This window comes from Moschus berezovskii, chromosome 24 (assembly GCF_049115385.1).
Source record: "Moschus berezovskii isolate FMDL1 chromosome 24, NW_MosBer_1.0, whole genome shotgun sequence".
NCBI lineage: Eukaryota > Metazoa > Chordata > Mammalia > Artiodactyla > Moschidae > Moschus > Moschus berezovskii.
Window position 1 is genome coordinate 54101585 of NC_142483.1, and position 19783 is coordinate 54121367.

The 19783-nt window shown below is 47.8% G+C and overlaps 1 protein-coding gene across 1 annotated transcript in view; it reads left to right on the forward strand.

Annotated features, from left to right (window-relative positions):
- SUSD5 (sushi domain containing 5) overlaps window positions 1-19783 on the forward strand; it is a 40484-nt gene that overhangs the window by 16020 nt on the left and 4681 nt on the right. Inside the window, exons 3-4 of the mRNA XM_055414733.2 lie at window positions 699-817; window positions 10602-10790. Of these exons, the coding sequence (XP_055270708.2) occupies window positions 699-817; window positions 10602-10790 (308 nt within the window). The remainder of the gene's footprint in view (window positions 1-698; window positions 818-10601; window positions 10791-19783) is intronic.

The window sequence follows — 19783 nt, forward strand, 5'->3', positions numbered from 1 at the left end:
AACAAATCATGGGACAAAAATGAATTATAATGGAAATTTACATACACGTAGAAATGAATGATATTAAAATAAAACAGGGACTTCTCTGGCGGTCCAGTTGTTAAGACTCTGTGCTCCTAATCCGGGGGGCATGGGTTCCATCCCTCTTGGAACTAAGGTCCTACATGCCACACAGTGTGGCAAAAATTTTATATATACACACACATACATATATATGCACACACATATGTGGCATACCCAAACTCATGGGATGCGACTAGAGCATACCTGGAGGAAAATGCATTAAATGCTTTAACAAAAACATTAAATGATTATGTTAGAAAAGGAAAGAGTCTGAAGATTCAGGAACTAATAACGATCTATCTTAAGAAATCTGAAAAGAACAGCAAAACAAACCCATCCCCCCAAAAGAAGGGAACTAATAAAGAGCAGAATTTTATGAAATAAAAACCAAGCATATACTGGACGAGATCAGCAATGTATTTTATCTGAAACTTGAATCAATTCAAGTTTGACCTGAACTCAAGCATCACCTGCAACTTCCTGCTTTTAGACCGATGTCTGGAAAGAGTGTTGATACTTTCAGCCAAAACTCCTGAATCAGAAAAATATCTGCGATTCAGAGCTGATGGCAGAGGAGAATTCTTTCCCAGTTTTGGTCAGCTCTCCTAACCCACTGTCTTCTTTGTCTGTTTCAGGACAACTGTGTGTAGCAAGGGGAGGGGTGAACAGCAAACCACACGAGCTGTCGGTGTGAGGGTTGAAAGCAGCCCCGTTCCTGGGGGTACATACAACGCGCTGTGTATTAAGGATGAAGGTCAGTGCCAGAGCCTCTGTAAAGGTGTTGGAGGGTGTGCTTGTGGGGGTTGACCTTTAGGTTGTGTACTATTAGAAGCCAACTTTACGATGAGGATTCACTGAACATCATGAATCAGGAAGTCTTCTGAAGAAAAGCCAGCGGGGCGGTGGGGAAGCGGACAGGGAGAGGAAGGAGGCCAGCAGAGTGGGGGCACTAAGCAAGGTCCACAGGGGTTGGGAGGTGGGTGTGGGTGGGCAGTAACTCTGGCGCGGTCCTGCAGGGGCTCTCTGGAGACAGTGACCACAGGGTCACTGTCATCATGGGATTCCTGATCAGGAGTGAGAGAGCAGAGCTATTTATACCACTGCTTTTGTCAGTCACTGGGTAAGGGCTACTTCAGGGAGGTGTCAATTCCCAGACTCTTCTGGATTTCAGTGTGCTCAGGCAAAGCGTTCCAATAGGCAAGCCAACCTCCAACAGAGATGCACAGATCCCTACCTAGAGCCCCTGTCCAAGGACCCCTGACAGCATCTGCTACAGCTGCTGATACTGCTTGCCCTTCAGTCTGCCTTCATGGTGGAAATTTTTCTACAAAGAAAAAAAAAAAAAACTTTTTCCCTGAAAGGAACTTTATAGGATTTAGGAAACCACTCCTCGAAAGGAAAATTCGACTTTCTTATGGGAAATCAGCTGAATGATGAGGAGAAAACCATAAAGGAGTCTCCAGGGCAGCGTATCATGAGTCCTGGGAAAAGTACACCTTCACTGTCAGAAATGCATGCCACTGGAAGGGAATGTCCGTGCATAGCAGGAGGAAGCAAGCTGCTTACTCACCAGTCATAGACATCACCACAGCTACTGCCTGGCTGCACGGTGTTCTCATCTGGGAAGTTTTAAGAAATACTGAGGCCTGAGGGCCAGCCCTAGAGATTCAGATACAAATGCTGCGGACGTTGGGGCTTTTTAAAGCTTCCCAAAGGCTTCCCAGCTGGCTCTAGTGGTAAAGAACTTGCCTGGCAGTGCAGGAGATGTTAAGAGATGCGGGTTCAATCCCTGGGTCAGGAAAATCCCCTGGAGGAGGACATGGCAACTCACTCCAGTATTCTTGCCTGGAGAATCCCATGGAGAGAGGAGCTTGGCAGGTCGCATAGAGTCAGACACAACTGAAGTGACTTAGCATGTACGCACGTACTCAGTGGTTATAAGACATAACCCAGTTGGAGAAATACTTCACTAATGCAGTTTCCCAAAGCTCTTTGATGATGAGCAATACCAGATGAACACATTAGAAATACAAACCCTCAGGCTGCATCCCAGAGGCACCAAATCCCAGTCTTCAGGGAAGGGGGTCAGAGAAGTTGACAAAGCAACGAGCCACAGTGGGGATTTCCCTAGTGGTCCAGTGGCTGAGACTCAGCACTCTCAATGCGGGGGGCCCCAGTTGGATCCCTGGTCAGGGAACTAGACCCCACATGCTGCAACTAAGAGTCCACAAGCCAAAGCTTAAGATCCTGTGTGCCGCAACTAAGGCCTGGAGCAGCCAAATAAATAAACACATATATGTATTTTTTAAAAAAGAGCCACAGTGAACCCTACAGCCCCGGCTGGTGCCTGTTAGATGTGTCTTGGTGGTAGATTTCTCTGCTGCTACGGCATCTCCCTCCAGAAAAGGTTCTACCTCTGTTGATTGCAGTCAAATGTCTGAACAACGTGCCCTGCAAAGGTCTGGGGAGAACAATCCTGTGGTTTGTTTTTAAACCACATAAGTAAATGAAAATGATCCTTTGAATCTCAAACCGAGGCAGAGGTTCAGATCTCTGAGGGAGACAGGACAGAACTAAAAGAAAGCCAGCGTGACCTTCTTTCTTTCGTGATCTCAATGGACATGCAGGACTTCTGAGTCTGAGCTCTTCCCCGAGATGAACAAGGGGTATCTGCTATCCTTTGCTGTGGAATATACCATCCATGGGAGAAGGAAATGGCAGCCCACTCCAGTATTCTTGCTTGGAGAATCCCAGGGACAAAGGAGCCTGGTGGGCTGCGGTCTATGGAGTTGCAAAGAGTCAGACACGACTGAAGCGACTTAGCAGCAGCAGCAACAGCATACCATCCATAAATGTAGTGGCTTAAAGCAACAACCCTTTGTTTAGTTCACTGTTTGGGGGGTGGGGAGACAGCAGTCTGTGTTTCTCTGCTGGTCTCAGCCGGGCTTATTCACGAGTCCACCATCAGCTGCTGGGTGGGGGCCTTGCTTCTGGACGTTGGCTGGCTGTTGACTGGGGTGATGGGGGCCACTGATCATCCAACCACATGTTCCGCACCATCCAAAAGGAAATCCTGGGCCTTCCATCTCACAGGCCTTCAAACAGGCTGTGTGTCTCTGAGTGTGCCTCGCTGTCCACAGCTGTAGTGCAGGAAGAAGCCAGAGGTTGGAGATACCTGTTCACATCCTATAGGGCAACAAGTTAAAACCCATGAGCGTGACTCTAAAACTGGGTTCTTGTCAAATCGGTGAGATGTGTCTCCTGATATCTTGCACTCTGAGGAGCACAACTTGATTTCAGTAGCCAAAAATGCATACCTCGAATCTGATCATGCCGAGATAGTAATGAGCCTCAAACTGGGAACCATTGTACAAAATGACTGGCCTACATGCTTTCCACAATGTCAGGGGTGAGAAAGATAAAGAAGGGCTAGGCAATTGTTTTGAATTAAAATAGACTAAAAAGACTTGACAACAAAATGCAGTCTGTGATCCTGGATTAGCAGAAACAGCTATAATTGATGAAGTCTGAATATGGATTATGAATTAGTAGTGTTGTGTCAGGGCTTAAGTTCTCTAATTTTGGTAACTATACTGCAGTTATGCAAGAGAATATCCTTGTTTTTGGAAACGTGTACTAAGGTTTTTGGGGGCAAAGGGACATCACATCTACAAATCATTCTCAAGTGGTTGAGAAAGGAATTACAGATACACATATATACATATTTGTACATGTATACATATACAACCATGCAGCCTTGAAATTAAAGGATGCTTGCTCATTGGAAGGAAAGCTATGAGAAACCTAGACAGCATCTTAAAAAGCAGAGACATCACTTTTCCAATCAAGGTCCATATAGTCAAATCTATGGTTTTTCCAGTTGTCATGTATGGATGTGAGAGTTGGGCCATAAAGAAGATTCAACACCGAAGAATGGATGCTTTTGAATTGCAGTCCTGGAGAAGACTCTTGAGAGTCCCCTGGACAGCAGGAAGATCACACCAGTCAACCCTAAAGGAAATCAACCCTGAATATTCATTGGAAGAACTGATGCTAAAGCTGAAGCTCCAAAACTTTGGACACCTGATGCAAAGAGGCGACCCAATGGAAAAGACCCTGATACCAGAAAGATTGAAGGCAGAAGGAGATGGGGGCAGCAGAGGATGAGACAGTTAGATAGTCACCAACCCAATGTACATGAATTTGAGCAAACTCCAAGAGATAGTAGAGGATAGATGAGCCTGACATGCTGCAATCCATGGGGTCACAAAGAGTTGGACATGACTTAGCAATTGAACAACAACAAAGCCTACACATATATGTATGTGTGTGTGTATGTATGAAATATATTTTCTCTATATATATCTATATACATATCTATATCTGTCTAGAGAATGATAAAGCAAATGGCACAAAATGAAGACACATTAGTAAATGTGGATAAAGCATTTATGGGAGTCCCTTATTCTTAGAATTTTTCTGTAACTTTGTGATTATATGTAAATGAAAATTTCCCCTCAAAAGGTCTACACAGTCCTCCCAAAAAAACAAAAACAATAGGGAAGCTTAAAACAAAGCAAAACCAAAAAAAAAAAAAAACTGAAGCAAATTCATGGCGCCTGTCAGAGGACTGCTGCCATTTTAGCAGTGAGCCCTGTGTGGGGATCTTTGAATCACAGTTGAGCCCCGCACCCCAGGGCAATTTTCTGGAGCCTAGCCTGCCCACCCCCATCACCTTCAGACCAACAGGGAGAGGCTTAGGTAGGAAAATCTGGCCTCAGGAATGCATGCTGAGGCGGGATTGGGGTCAGAGGGCTGCTGTCTCTTGGGCTTTCCAGGAAAGCAGGATGGGTTCCCCAAGTTTTTCTCAGAGGGTTCTGTCCCTGATCCTCTGCCTTTGGCCCTTTAGAAAGAGCATGTAAACCATTCCCACATGGCCCCCCACTTTTCCCTGGTTGGAACCTTGTAGACGGTCAACAAGAGATTATCCTACTAAGCGAGGTAAGTCATACAGAGAAAGACGAATACCATATGATATCACTTGTATGTGGAATCTAAACTTTGATACAAATGAACTTATTTACAAAACAGAAACAGATTCTCAGACATAGAAAACAAAGCTATGGTTACCAAAGGGGAAGAGGGGTGGGAGAGGGGTACATAACACAGCATTGTAAGTCAACTATACTGCAGTTAAAAACAAAACAAGGGAAATCTGTGTGCCGAAGGAAGGTGGTGGGAAGCAAGAGGAGGCTCCTGGGGAGTGCACATGAGGTCTGGTTCAGCAGAGCCTGGGTGCAGCGTCACCTCTAAAGGTTGCCTTTTTCCTAAAGATGCTTCACGACACTTAGCCCTAGGTTGCCACTTCTTCTCAGCAAGACAGGGAGAATGAAGGGTGCTCGCTCCAAAAACGGCAGCCATGGGCCTCACAAGCCCGGAAGGCAGAGTCTGTGACATGTGCAGGCAGCTTCCTCCTGTGTGTCTTTTTTTTTAAATAAAGCTCACCATGAATGTAGACGTTTCTATTTCCTTCTAGTATTTGTGTTTCACTGACAGTGAATTTCCAGCCCTGTGGTGATCTCACTTAAACTAATAAGGGAAGTTATTTTTAACCAACTGGACGCTGATTAAATGAGCGGCCTCCACTTGGGTTCCCCGGCTTTGCTTCTCTTGGCAGCTTGTTTGTGGGGTCAACGGTGTGGGGTCTGGAGGATTCAAGTCCCCTCTCACCTTCTCCCTGCTGCACCCCAAGGCTTACTTGGGGTGTGCTTCTGTTTCTCCCCCTCCAAGCCAGGGCTGGCCTGGCTGCTCTGTCCACCAGCCCACCTCATTCTCTTAGCACTGCGTTCCACCCTCCCCTGCACACGCTACTCCTGCCTGTATTTCCCATAAAAACAGAAATGGAAGGATCTCTTCTTTTATGTCTTCAGACGGAGAACTGAATGCTCACCTCTCAGGGCAAGCAAGAATTTTTGAGAACAGCTAATTCCCAGGTCTGCCTGCAGGAGGGGCTGTGCCTCCAGGTGGGCTTTGGGGAAATTCTCCAGTGGTGATGGGAGACTGAGACCAAAAAATTGCAATGCTTTGAGCAGCTGATAGAACTTATCCAGTTTAGGGTCTCCCAAGGGAGAGTGGCGGAGAAGGCAATGGCAAGCCACTCCAGTACTATTGTCTAGAAAATCCCATGGATGGAGGAGCCTGATAGGCTGCAGTCCGTGGGGTTGCTAAGGGTTGGACACAACTGAGCGACTTCACTTTCACTCTTCACTTTCACACATTGGAGAAGGAAATGGCAACCCACTCCAGTGTTCTTGCCTGGAGAATCCCAGGGACGGGGGAGCCTGGTGGGCTTCCGTCTATGGGGTCACACAGAGTTGGACACGACTGAAGTGACTTAGCAGCAGCAGCAAGGGAATGTGGAAAATTCTGTACTTATTACCAACTGGCACTGGCCAATTGTTAATTTATTTGTCTAGGGTAATGCAAAGCAGCGCTCAGACTTACAGGTGCTTTCAATGGATAGATAGATATACAGACACACAGACTGTTGGGTGGATGGATAGATGGGTGGATGGTTGAGTGGACAGAGAGATAGATGAATGGATAAATTGAAGACAGATGAATTGCTGGATGGATGGATAGATGAATGGAGAAAGGTGAATGGATGAATAGATGGCAGGTAGACAGCTGGATGGGTGGGTGGATGGATGATGAATGGATAATTAGAGAGAAAGATGAATGGATAGACAGAGAGAGAGGACTTTTTCATCCTTCAGGGAGTTGACAGTGTATAACGACAAGTAAGACCTGAATGACACAAAGGAGGAGGATAATTAGGGAGACTGCCTGAGGTGGTGGCAGTTGAGGTGGAATTTCATGGAGATTATGGTTAGGGAAAGGAGAAAAGGACACGGCACACAGAACGGCTGGGGCACAGGCTGGACGAGGACCTTGCAGACAGAACAGTGGTTCTGGGGAGATGAGCTCTGGGTGAGCCCTTGTCCTAGCGCTTCAGAGGATGAACTGGGTTTGGAACATCCCTGAGGGCATCCCACCCTTGCTGGGCAAGTCTGAGGGGGCTGCAGAGGGCAGCCTAGATAATCCTGCCATAGTGAGGATTCCCAACTTGATCTATAGATTCAATGCAATCTCAGTCATAATTCTAAGCAAGTTACTTTGTGGATATGAACAAACTAATTCTGTAGTTTGTAAGGAGAGACAAAGACTCAGAATAGCTCACTCATTATTGAAGAAGAACAAGGTTGAAGAACTGACATGACAACTTCAAGACTTGCATAAAGATGCAGAAGCCAACACCGTGTGGTACTGGTGAAAGAAAAGACAAATATCAGTGGAAACCAGTAGCCCAGAAATAGACCCACATAAATGTAGTTGACTGATCTTTGACAAAGGAGCAAAAGCTAAACAATGGAGCAAAAATAGTCTTTTAAATATAGATGCTGGGACAACTGAGATTCCACATGCAAAAGAAAAGACTCTGGACCCAGACCTTACACCCTTCACAAAGTTTAACTCAAAGTGGATCATGGGCCTAACTGTAAAATGCAAAACTACAAAACTCTTAGAAGATAGTACAGGTGAAAACCTAGAGACCATGTGTATGGTGATAGCTTTTTCAAGACAACACCAATGGTACAATCCATGAAAGAAATAATTGATAAGCTGGACTCCCTTAAAATTAAAAACTTATGCTTTCCAAAAGACTATCAAGAGAATGAAAAGACAAGCCACAGACTGCAGAAGTTATTTGCAAAAGACATATCTACTAAAGACTGTCATGCAAAATATACAAAGTGAAGTGAAAGTCGTTCAGTCGTGTCTGACTCTTTGTGACCCCATAGACTATACAGTCCTTGGAATTCTCCAGGCCAGAATGCTGGAGTGGGTAGCTGTTCCCCTTCTCCAGGGGATCTTCCCAACCCAGGGATCGAACCCAGGTTTCCCGCGTTGCAGGCAGATTCTTTACCAGCTGAGCTACCTGGGAAGCTCTAAAATATACAAAGAACTCTTGAAATTCAATATTAAGAAAATAAACAACTCAATTCCAAAATACACAAAAGGCCTTTCCCTGATGGTCCAATGATTAAGACTCTGTGCTCCGAATGCAGGAGGCGTGAGTTCAATCCCTGGTCAGGGAACTGGATCCCACATGCCGCAACTCAAACCCAGTGCCGCCAGATAAATAAAAAATAAGTATGAAAAAATACACAAAGGACCCAGACAGATAGCTCACTAAAGAAGATATACAGATGGCAAGCAAGCATATGAAAAATTTCTCCATGTCGTACGTCATCAGGAAAAGGCAAATTAAAACAACGAGATACAACTACACATCTAGTAGAATGGCCAAAATTCAGAACACTGATGACACCAGACACCGGCGAGGATGTGGAGCAATGAGAACTCTCATTCCTGCTGATGGGAAAGCAAACTGCCACATCCACTTTGGAAGACAGTCTGGCAGGTTCTCACCAAGCTAAGCATCTTTTACCATGAGACCCGGCAGTCACAGTCCTCGATATTTACCCAAATTAGCTGAAAACGTGGTGGTTTAGTTCCTCAGTCATGTCTGACTCTCTTTGTGACCCCATGGATTGTAGCCCACCAGGCTCCTCTGTCCATGGGATTCTCCAGGCGAGAATACTTGGGTGGACTGCCATTTCCTTCTCCAGGAGATCTGCCCAACTCACGGAGAGAACCCACGTCTCCCCTGTCTCCTGCATTGCAGGTGGATTCTCTACTGCTGAGCCACGAGGAAAGCCCAGCTGAAAACTTAAGTTCACACGAAAAACTGTACATGAATGTTTATAGCATTTTTGACAATTTTCATAATTTGACAATTTCATAATTTTGACAGTTTTCATAATTGTTAAAACTTGGAAAGAACCATGATGTCTCTTCGGTAGGTGAAAGGATAAATAAACCGTGGCACTGCCAGACAATGGACTATCATTCAGCGCTCAGAAGAAATGAGGGGACCTCCCTAGTGTTCCAGTGGTTAAGATTCTGTGCTCCCCATGCAGGGGCCCAGGTTCGATCCCTGGTCAGGGAACTAGATCCCACCTGCCACAACTAAGACTGGCACAGCCAAATAAATGAGTAAGTAAGAATAAATTATTAGAAGTGAGCTATCAAGCCATGAAAAGACATGAAAGAAACTTAAATGCATATTTTGAAATGAAAGAAGCCAGTCTCAAGAGGCTACCTACTATATGATTCCAACTAAATGACATTCTAGAGAAAGCAAAACTAAGGGAACACTAAAAGGACTGATGGTTTCCCAGAGTTAGGAGCAACAAACAGATGAAGCCCAGAGGACTTTTAGAGCAGTGAACTATTTTGTTTAATACTGCAATGCTGGATATATGTAATTACACATTTCTCAAAACCCGTAGAATGTGGAACACCAAAAGTGAACCCACAGGTAACCGCGGACTGTGTGTGATAATGACATGTCACTGTACGCTCATCAATTGTAATGAACATACCACTGTGGTATGCTGTGCCTGGTGGAGACAAGCACATGGAAAATCTCTGTACCTTCCCAGTGGCTCGCAAACCAGAAGGTGGTGACACGCGACTCTGAAGTCCGTGGCACACGACTTCGTGTGCGTATCACCACATTTTGCTGTGAACCTAAGTGAAGTGAAGTCACTCAGTTGTGTCTGACTCTTTGTGACCCCATGGACTGTAGCCCACCAGGCTCTTCCGTACATGGGATTTTCCGGGCAAGAGTACTGGAGTGGGTTGCCATTTCCTTCTCCAGAGGATCTTCCCGACCCAGGGATTGAACCCAGGTCTCCTGCATTGTAGACAGACGCTTTACCGTCTGAGCCACCAGGGAAGTCTTTGTGTGTGCCGTAATATAAATGTTGAGTCGCTAAGTCATGTCTGAGTCTTTGTGACCCCATGGACTTCAGCCTGCCAGGCTCCTCTGTCCATGGGATTTTCCAGGCAAGAATACTGGAGTGGGTTGCCATTTCCTCCTCCAGGAGATCTTCCCAACCCAGGGATTGAATCTGCTTCCCTTAGTCTCCTGCATTGGCAGAAGGGTTCTTTACTGCTAGTGCTCCCTGGGAAACCCTTTATATTTGTATCTGCACTTATTGTAAAAACCAAACCGGTAGCAAAGTTATCATCAGGGTCAAGGTTGGGGAGAGGCAACATCTATTGTATAGTCTGTAACAGTTCAGTATTTGTCAAAGAGCATCTACCATTTATGTAAATAAGGCAAAAAGGAACTTGTTGCTGAGCACTGCCTCTGGTCCTGTTGCCTGGCAATTTAAAAATACAAAGCTATATTGGAGCACACACAATTCAGTCGACAAGTATTGAGTGCTTCATCTGTGCCAGGCACTCTACCAGGTGTGGGGGGTGCGGGGGTGAAGGCGATCTCCGTTTAGGGTGCAGGCAGCAGCCGTGAGGAAGAGGGGGTCGCATTTTCAGTCTTTGATTTCTCTCAGACTGAAAAAGTTCTGCAGAGTTTGGGGAAACTTGCTGTGCTTCCTTGTCCGCAGAGAAGCCGTGTGGAGACCCGCCGTTGTTCCCGCACACCATCCTGCAGGGCCGCACCGGCTTGGAGATGGGGGACGAGTTGCTGTACATGTGCGCCCCGGGCCACGTGACTGGCCAACGCGAAACGGCCTTCACCTTGTTGTGCAACAGCTGCGGGGAGTGGTACGGGCTGGTCCAGGCCTGCGGGAAAGGTAAGCAGGAAAGCAACTCCATGGCCGCTGTGTGGATGGCTCCCCTGCTGCCTTACTCCAGCCACTACGCTGCCCCTTGTGTCTGATTGAAATTATATGGTGGTGGTGGTTTAGTAGCGAAGTCGTGTCCAACTCTTGCGACCCCATGGACTGTATCCCACCAGGCTCCAGTGTCCATTCTCCAGGCAAGAACACTGGAGGGGGTTGCCATTTCCTCCTCCAGGGGATCTTCCCAACCCAGGGATCGAACTCAAGTCTCTTGCGTTGGCAGGCAGATTCTTTACCACTGAGCCATCAGGGAATCCTGAATGAAATTATTGCTGAGGCTAAAAAGACTCCTGGTGGGCAGAGCTCCCGAAACCTGATCTGACTCCCCGAGATGTTCCCCATTCCCTCATCGGCATTTACCTGGGGCGGGGGGTGAGTCTTCTGCATCCCACCCCTGCCCAGCCCCTTGGGAATTCTCCCAGCGAATTAAATTTCTCTCGCTCCTGTGACTCCTACACCATGGACCTCATGCCGACTCTGTACTGCTCCCTGACCTCACAGGTCTCCTCTCTCCCCAGGACTCCTTCAGGGCCACCTTCCTGATGCCCCATGACATCTGAGTGCCAAGAGGAAGTTGGCTCTATAGAGGGGGAGGACTCCAGCACCATGATGCTACTGAATCTATAGGGCAGTTTGTCCCCAGGATGCCCAGCAGATCAGGTGGTAGAACCGTGATGAGACTAGGGTGCTGTCCTGTCTGAGCTTCACCCGGGTTGTGGCCTGAGCTGTGGTTTGTTGTGTTCATTGCAGTTCACTGCCCATGGCTTCTACTGGTGGTCATTTGCTTTGTTCTCACGTTCTGATCGTCACAAGCTTATGCTGCCATGACCTTTCCCGTCTACATCATTCATTTCACACCTGAACACCTTTCTGTTGGCTTTTGGGAGAGGCGTCGCTGCCCACGGGATAGGTGGGTGTCCAGCTTCTGTGGACGCTGCCAGAGAGTTTTCTAAAGGGCTTTGACCATTTTCCTCTCCCATCAGCTGTGCAGAAGAGTTCTGCTTCAGCACCTTCACCAAGCTTCAGGATCGTGAGACTTTCTACCTTTCTGCTAAGCTGGTGACTGCTCTGTCAGATCCAATCTCTACCCAAGCACTTATCGCGTGCTAATGGAGCATGATCAGTGCTTCCTCAGTAGAACTTCTGGCCAACATGTTTGCCCATTTCTCTGATTGACTTAAATCTGATGGCTCAGATGGTAAAGAATCTGCCTACAATGCAGGAGCCCCCAGGTTCAATCCCTGGGTAGGGAAGATCCCCTGGAATAGGGCATCGCAACCCTCTCCAGTATTCTTGTCTGGAGAATCCCATGGACAGAGGAGCCTGGCAGGTTACACCAGTCCGACTCCAAGAGTTGGACATGGGTGAGGGACTAACACACACACATATAGTGTAGGATTTCTTCTTTACGTAAAAATTGATGTGTTAAACTTTTCTTACTCTATGGCTTATGTTTTTCCCCTTGGAGTGTCTTTTGATGAATACTGAGATTTTGCTGTTGTTGTCTCAAACTCTGTGTGCAACTTTAAATTTTTTTTTCTGTGTGCAATTTTTAAACAAATTTTTGTTTTTTAGTTATTATAGACTGACAGTTTTTGGTAAAGTGCAATCAAAATGAATTAGCATAAAGCTAAAGCAAAGATATTCCAGATATAAATAAAAATAGACATAAAATTCCCCATCAAATTGTTACAAAAACTTTTAAAACCTTCCTACTTGCTTGTCACATACTTGTAACAAAGTGACAGACTACAAGTCCTTGAAACACAGTTTGAGCCACTTCCCAGCACTTTCCTCTGTTGCTGGTGTCTTGTGGCAGGCAGGAGCTCCACCAGTCCTAATGGGTTCACCTGTCTGAAAAAAATCAGGCTGAAGACCTACTTCCTATTTGTTGTCAAAGCAGACCCGAGCTCACCCCGGAGTGTGAGTAAGCTGGCTGCATTTCTGACGCTGCATCATCCCACGAGCCACACCCACCACTCAAACGGGCTGTTTACTGGCCCCAGCAGAATGAGCACTAAATGCAGGTCTTGTGTGTCTGAAACGGTGTTTATTTTCTCACCACAGAACAGAGTTGTTGGAGCTTTCAGTTGCTGGTAAGGAATTTTGATTTCTACACACAGACCGTTACGATTTTCTGTATCTGTGTCATTGTAAGAGTGTGTTACAAGAACACTGTCACCAGGCATTCGACTCCACCTTTACATGTTCATTTTTCCAATGAAGTTTTTTGATTAAGGCACTTTTTCAAATTGGAGAGGAGTCGTCTTGGGGAGGGTGGACCAAACCGGATTTTGGAGTTGGATGTGTCTGAGCTTGAACAACAACATGCTTTGTACGACTGACCGGCCATTCATTCATTCACTGTCTCCCCCTCCCTTCATCTGGCAGGGTCCGAGCTACTGTGTAATCAAGATTGAGCAAAATTGTCCCAACCCGAAAGGTAACTAGTAAACTGAGTTGCTGGAAGAGAGAGAAAAGCCATAGATGATGAGGTAAAAGGGAAAGCTGGAAAACGAGGTTTCATAGAAGGTGAAATTTTAAAGGAAGTGTATGGTCCCAGGTGGAAGAAGTGCTCAAAGGGTGTACAGATCCAGGCCATGGAAGCTAAACAGCGTACCTTGGTTTCAAAGTATAAGAAGATTCTGGAAGCCTCGTGTTTTCAGCGTGTATCTGAGGCCTGGAATGTGTCTCGGCAGCACTGCAGTGAACACAGGAAGAAGCTGGAGGGAGGAAGAGAGAACTACTGCTGTTCACCAGGAGGATGTGGGTGGGGTGGGGCGCAAAGGGCAGCTGGGGGAGTGTCGGGCACCCAGCGAGGAGGCCAGGTGGATTTGTTTGGTCTGCCTGCTTGCTGCTCTTATTCTAAGATGGGAAGTACCTCACTCAGAACAGGACCTGTGATATGCGCTGAGCCCACTGCAGCCCAGTGAAGCTCCAATCCTTGGGCCACCTGTTCCGAAGAGCCGACTCATTGGAAAAGACCCTGAGGCTGGGAAAGATTGAGGGCAGGAAGAGAACTGGGCAACAGAGAATGAGATGGCTGGATGGCATCACTGACTCAATGGACGTGAGTTTGAGCAAACTCCGGGAGATGGTGAAGGACAGGGAAGCCTGGTGTGCTGCAGTCCATGGGGTTGCAAAGAATCAGACACGACTGAGCGACTGAACAGCAACATGAAGGGTCCTTCTTTCCCTTTCACTGTTGTGATGATGGAAGAGAGTATTAGACCCCCTCACTGAAGGATGTAAAGATCTGTGTGATGCTGGCCTTGTATCCCTGTGCATTATTGACTCTAGCCCCCTGTACGACAGTCAAAAGCAGGCAGTGACTCTAGCTGTCTAATACTTGGGTGAGAAATTAGTCACCGCCAGCAGGCATCTCAGATTCTGGAGACAGCCGCTGATCCTTCCAGAAAGGCACGGCCCGTGTGGCTTTATGACTCAAGGGAGACCCCATGGGCAATCAGCTGGTGACTTGCTAACGTGTGGCTCCCAGGCCCTCCAGACCTGTGGCCCTGCTATCTCACCTCCCCAGGGAGCACGTGTCACCTCTGCCCTGGGCTCAGCCATTACCCCTCCCTACACGTCAGAGCCCCCACCACAGAGCATTTCCTTCTGCCCCTGTGAGACGCTGGAGCCCGCTCCAAGCCCTCTGGCAGAACCTGCTCCATAAGTTCCTGCCCTTTATTCCCCTCACAACCTCTCCAGATCCAGAGAGCCTCAAGGCTGGGGAACCTTGGAGGTCAAGTGTTAAAAGAACTTGGAGCTCAGATGACTTTGGTCTCAGAGATTCTAGGGGCTTGGAGGCTCCAGGCTACTATGAAGACTGTTTCACTCAAATTTGTCATTGTTTGGGCAAGTTGAAGACTTGAGTTAGATTCTCTAAAAGCAGAGCCTATTCACACGTAGATAGCTTGTTGAAGGAGAGTGAGGGAGGCAGGGAAGGTGAGAGGGGAGGAGTTAAGGATGCAGTCTCAGGTGGATTCTTGCTTTGCCTGATCCTTTGGGGAGCTAGGGAGCATGAATTGCACCACAGGGTTGGTCCTACTTGGAAGCAAGGGGACTGGCTTGAGTTCCTCTGTTCTAGCCTGTCATTGGCTGCAGGCTGCTGTCCATGGAGGGCAAAACGAAAGTGCTACTCACTCAGTCGTGTCCAACTCTGTGCTACCCCATGGACTGTAGCCCACCAGGCTCCTCTGCCCATGGAATTCTCCAGGCAAGAATACTGGAGTGGGTTGCCATTCCTTTCTCCAGGGATCTTCCCAACCCAGGGAATCGAACCTGGGTCTCCTGAACTGCAGGCATCAGGTGGCTTGTAATTAAGGCTCCCATTCCTCCCAGGGCAGTGCTCTAGAGGAAGGGCAGCTGTTGCTTATTAAAGCATCAGTTCAGTAGAGCAGACGTTTGAAAAACATTTTTTTTAATCCATTAGTAACGTGGGGACTGCCTGAATGGGCATGATGAAATTTAAACTTTGTAATGGTGGTCACTGACTCGATGGACATGAGTCTGAGCAAGCTCCGGGAGTTGGTGATGGTCAGGGAAGCCTGGCGTGCTGCGGTCCATGTAGTCACAAAGAGTCGGACATGACTGAGTGACTGAACTGAACTAAATGGTGAGCAGGCGTGAATGCAGAGGGGCCCATCCACCCAGAGGGGTCAGACAGTGGCTGGTGCAGGAGGGCGCCTCAGCCACACACCAGCCACCCAGGTTGTCCATTCACTGTGACATTAAGGTCCAGCCTCAAGTGGTGATGGTGAGGTCTCTCACCAAAGCACAGGGACTTCAGCCTTGACCGTCAACCTGAAGGGTGGGGGCTTAACTGCCATTCTTTCCCTTTGCTGTGTTGGTATTTCTCTAGTTTTGGGTCCTAGAGTCCAGGGTTGGGTCTGGTCATTTTGTTTTCCCTTCTGTCTAAATCCACACATCTTGTTCTTGGTTTATGGTCCCAGTTGGGCAGCACAAAACATCCGTCATACCTCTCTAATGTTCTGTTAGTTGCTCAATCATGTCTGACTCTTTGTGACCCCAGGAACTGTAGCCCACCAGGCTCCTCTGTCCATGGAATTCTGCAGGCAAGAAGACTGGGCTGGGTTGCCATTCCCTTCTCCAGGGGATCTTCCCAACCCAGGGATCGAACCCGGGACTCCTGCACTGAAGGCGGATGCTTTCCCACTGAGCCACCAGGGAAGCCCAGTGTTCTCAGTGCTACATGCTCAGTGTCTGACTATAGTTGGTTGTTGCCCTCATCATAGGAAAGTCCTGGTGCTTTGCACTCTACCTGTGTGTGCAGATTTCCGTGTTATGTTGGGTTTCCCTTGGGCTTTTTATTATACCAAGGCCCATACAGTCTTCAAGGCCATATCCATCTCTAGGGGCAGCCTCTGACCTCCCACCGCTCCAAGTGGCTGCCCCTGGCCACATGATCACAGGGCCACGTGCAGTTTCCAGGGCACACTGACTGCTCCCCACTCGCTGTCCTGGCCACTTGTTGCCTCTGACACTGCTGCCCTATGGTTTCCCTGGTGGTTCCTGCTGTCCCCTGACTCAGTACCCTGTGGTCCCGTGGCCTCTGCAGAGTAGCACAGGATAGACACCCCAGGATGGGAGAGACTCATAGATCCTTGCTCTCTGATTTACCCCATGTTTCTCCTTTAAAGGTGGCTTCCCTGGTGACTCAGACAGTAAAAAATCTGCCTGCAATGCAGAAGACTCAGGTTCAATCTCTGGATCGGGCAGATCCCCTGGAGAAGGGAATGGCAACCCACTCCAGTATTCTTGCCTGGAGAAGCCTATGGACAGAGGAGCCCAGCAGGCTACATATAGTCCATGGGGTCACAAAGAGGGCAACGCGACTGAGTGACTAACATTTCACTTCACTTCTCTAAAACTTGCCCTGACAAAGGGTATCTGCTAGGACAGGCTCTGAAAAGCCTTTGAGATCTTCCACCCCAAGCTCCATGGTTCTGTTTGTTCTTTCTGGTCTGTGGTATCAGGAAAGTGAGCGACCCCAAGCTTGACCTCAGTCTGCCAGCCCCACCACCTCTGAGTCCAACAACAGATAGACTGAGGTTCTCGCTCCCTTCCTGGGTCCGCTGCAGGTGTGGCAACAAGACTTGTTCCCCCGTTGGGCACTGAGAAAAGAGCTGTCATAAACCATGCCAAACCTGTCCCATGTTATCTCTGTCTTGGGAGTCGTCTTGTTTTTGTTCTGTTTTTTGACAACTCTCTTGAGGCTTAATTTGCATACAAGAAATGGTACCCATTTAAAACATAAAAGTCCTGGTGGTTCAGTGGCTAAGGTACCACACTCCCAAGGCAAGGGGTCTGGGTTTGATCCGTGGTCAGGGAAGTAGATCTCACATGCTGCAACTAAGATCTGGTGCAGTCAAAAACAAACAAAAAAACCCCACAAAAAAAACCCACATGCTGCAACTAAGACCCAGCCTAGCTAAATAAGGGAAACCACCCGCAGAACCAAATTACAAAATATCTCCATCTTCCCCAAGCCTCCTCATGCTTCTTTCTGATAGAGGAGTTTTATATGCTTTATCCTAGCTCATCTTCACAAGTCTGAGTAGAAACAGCCACCTCCAACTGACAGATGGGACAGAGAGCCTCGGTAACTTCCTATGTCAGCCAGCCAGAAAGAAGCAGAGCCAAGATGTAAAACCGGGCATGTCTCATTCCGGCATCTGTGTCATGTCCATGTGCTTCTCTGGGGCCTCTCAAAGCGTGAGGGCAGAGCAGGGCTTGCTTTGCAAACGAGCTGTTCTCTCACCAAGTTTCTTTGCTACTTTCTCTCATTTCTGAAGCCCTTCTTTTGTTTTCTTAAATTAACTTCAATTTCTGTTTTTCTCCATCTTCTAGACTTCCTTCATGGAATAAAAGCCAGAGACTGAACTGAATTTAGAATTGCCTTGTTGATGTTGCCATATTTGTTCAGAAGTTCATTGAACCAGTGGTTATTTCTGGCTTGTCTGGTTGCCTTTTTTCAAAATTACTATTTTTAAAGGCTGTGTAGCCAAGACCAGAGGGGAAAAAAGAAGGCATGTGTGGGCTTCCAGAAACGCAACAACATGAAAAAGCATGAAAAGTGGCAGCACTTGGAGAGCCCAGCGTTCTGAGCTCCGGCTTGTACACTCCTGCCCTGGATAAAGGCACAGCCCGGGTGCCCCTTTTTACCTCTGATTCCTATTGATCTGTTGTCTTCTGTTTTCCTAAAGTAACAGTTAATTATAAACACATAGGGAGGGATTTGATTTTTCCCAAGAGAGCCCATGATGTTTACATTTCCTGGACCCGTTTTTCTAAACCAGAAGGCTGGGCATTGTGCAGGCCGGGTTTCAGGAGAGTGTGGGGGAGGGGGCCCAGTTGCTGGATGACTCTGGAGAGCTCAGACTGGAAAGCAGAGAGAGGCAAGAGAAACAGCACCTCGACAGGCAAAGGGCTGGTGTTCCCCATCGTGATGGCATAATGTAATTTGGGGTTGACATTCAGTCAGTAACAAACTTTACCGTTATTCAGGAGGGGGAAAACAGCCTTGGGATACTTGGTCATGAGTAGATTCTTTGTAAACAGTTACTGTCTGTGTCTTCACTTGAGGTTTTGGTGTGGCTGAGGTGGTGACATAATGAGCGCCTGTTTCTGAGCCAGACCTTGACCTGACAGCCTAAGCAGACAGGAAGAGCTTGGCTCTGAGCCCCCGGCTGTTATCCAGGGACGCTCTAGACCCAGAGAGCTCTGAGGGCAGAATCTCCAGATGGACAGATAGATACACACAGAGCTCAGAGTGACCGTAAGGGTCCAAGTCAAGGCAGGCCCACCAGGCAGGAGTGGGCTTATTGTTGTAGTTCAGTGCTAAGTCGTGTCCCGCTCCTTGCGACCCGATGGACTGCAGCATGTCAGGCTTCCCTGTCCTTCACAGTCTCCCAGCGTTTGCTCCAGTTCACGTCCATTGAGTCGATGATGCCATCCAACCATCTCATCTCAAACCCCCAGCTCTAACATCATCCACTAGGCCAGTGTTCCCTATATAAGAAGCGAGAGTGAAGGAGAACATGGCTCCTTTCCTGCCCATATTCCAGGTTCCTTTTGACTTCTTGAGCCCATAGGGTGGGTTACATGGGAAAAGGAATTTAGCTGAGATTGATTATGTCCAGTACTAAGACTCTGAGGTTGTTTACCATTCTTTGCTATTGTCATGAACCAAATAATGCCCTGGCTGATGACACTCAGTGCCGAGCGGGGAAAAACAGGGAGAACCCGCGAAACAAATGGCTTTCAGCAGCTGCTAGCAACGTCCCCCAAACCCCCTCCCGGGGCCAGCGAACCAGGAGCAGCGGCTCCTTGAACCCACCTCGTAGCGTCATCATGGCGGCAGCTCTGCTCGCGGAAAACCCGGGGAGCCAGATATCGCGAGAGTGCAGCCTCACGTGGGCACCAAACTCTGTTATCTAAAGCGGGTCAAGGTGCTGGCAGCTCCAAAGCCAGTAAAGAAAAGGTTGGTGGGAAGGAAAGTTTGCTTTATTTTGGAGACCGGCAACTAGGGGTAGGGTGTTGTCCAAAGGCTGACTCCTCCCCCCACCCCAGACAACCAGTGGGCAAGAGCTTTTAAAGGGGAGTTTGGGAGGCACGGAGGCCGAAGGAGGGAGCTAGGTGCAGAAACAGCACAGTCAGCTCTGAGTCTTCTTGACTGTTTTAAGTACCGTTAATCTTCAGTTCCAGGGTTGGCTGGTCCCCATTTCTTTGAGGCCAGCTCTCAGAATTGTGGCCGCTCATGTCAGGCTACAGTCTGGTCTTCATGTAGTTAACTTCTTCCACCTGCTGGGGGTTTCAGGGTCTGCAAAATAGCCTTCATCTAGTCGTAACATCAAAGATCACGGATGGAGCTTCCCTGGTGCTCCAGTGGTTAAGAGTCCACCTTGCAGCGCCTGGGACAC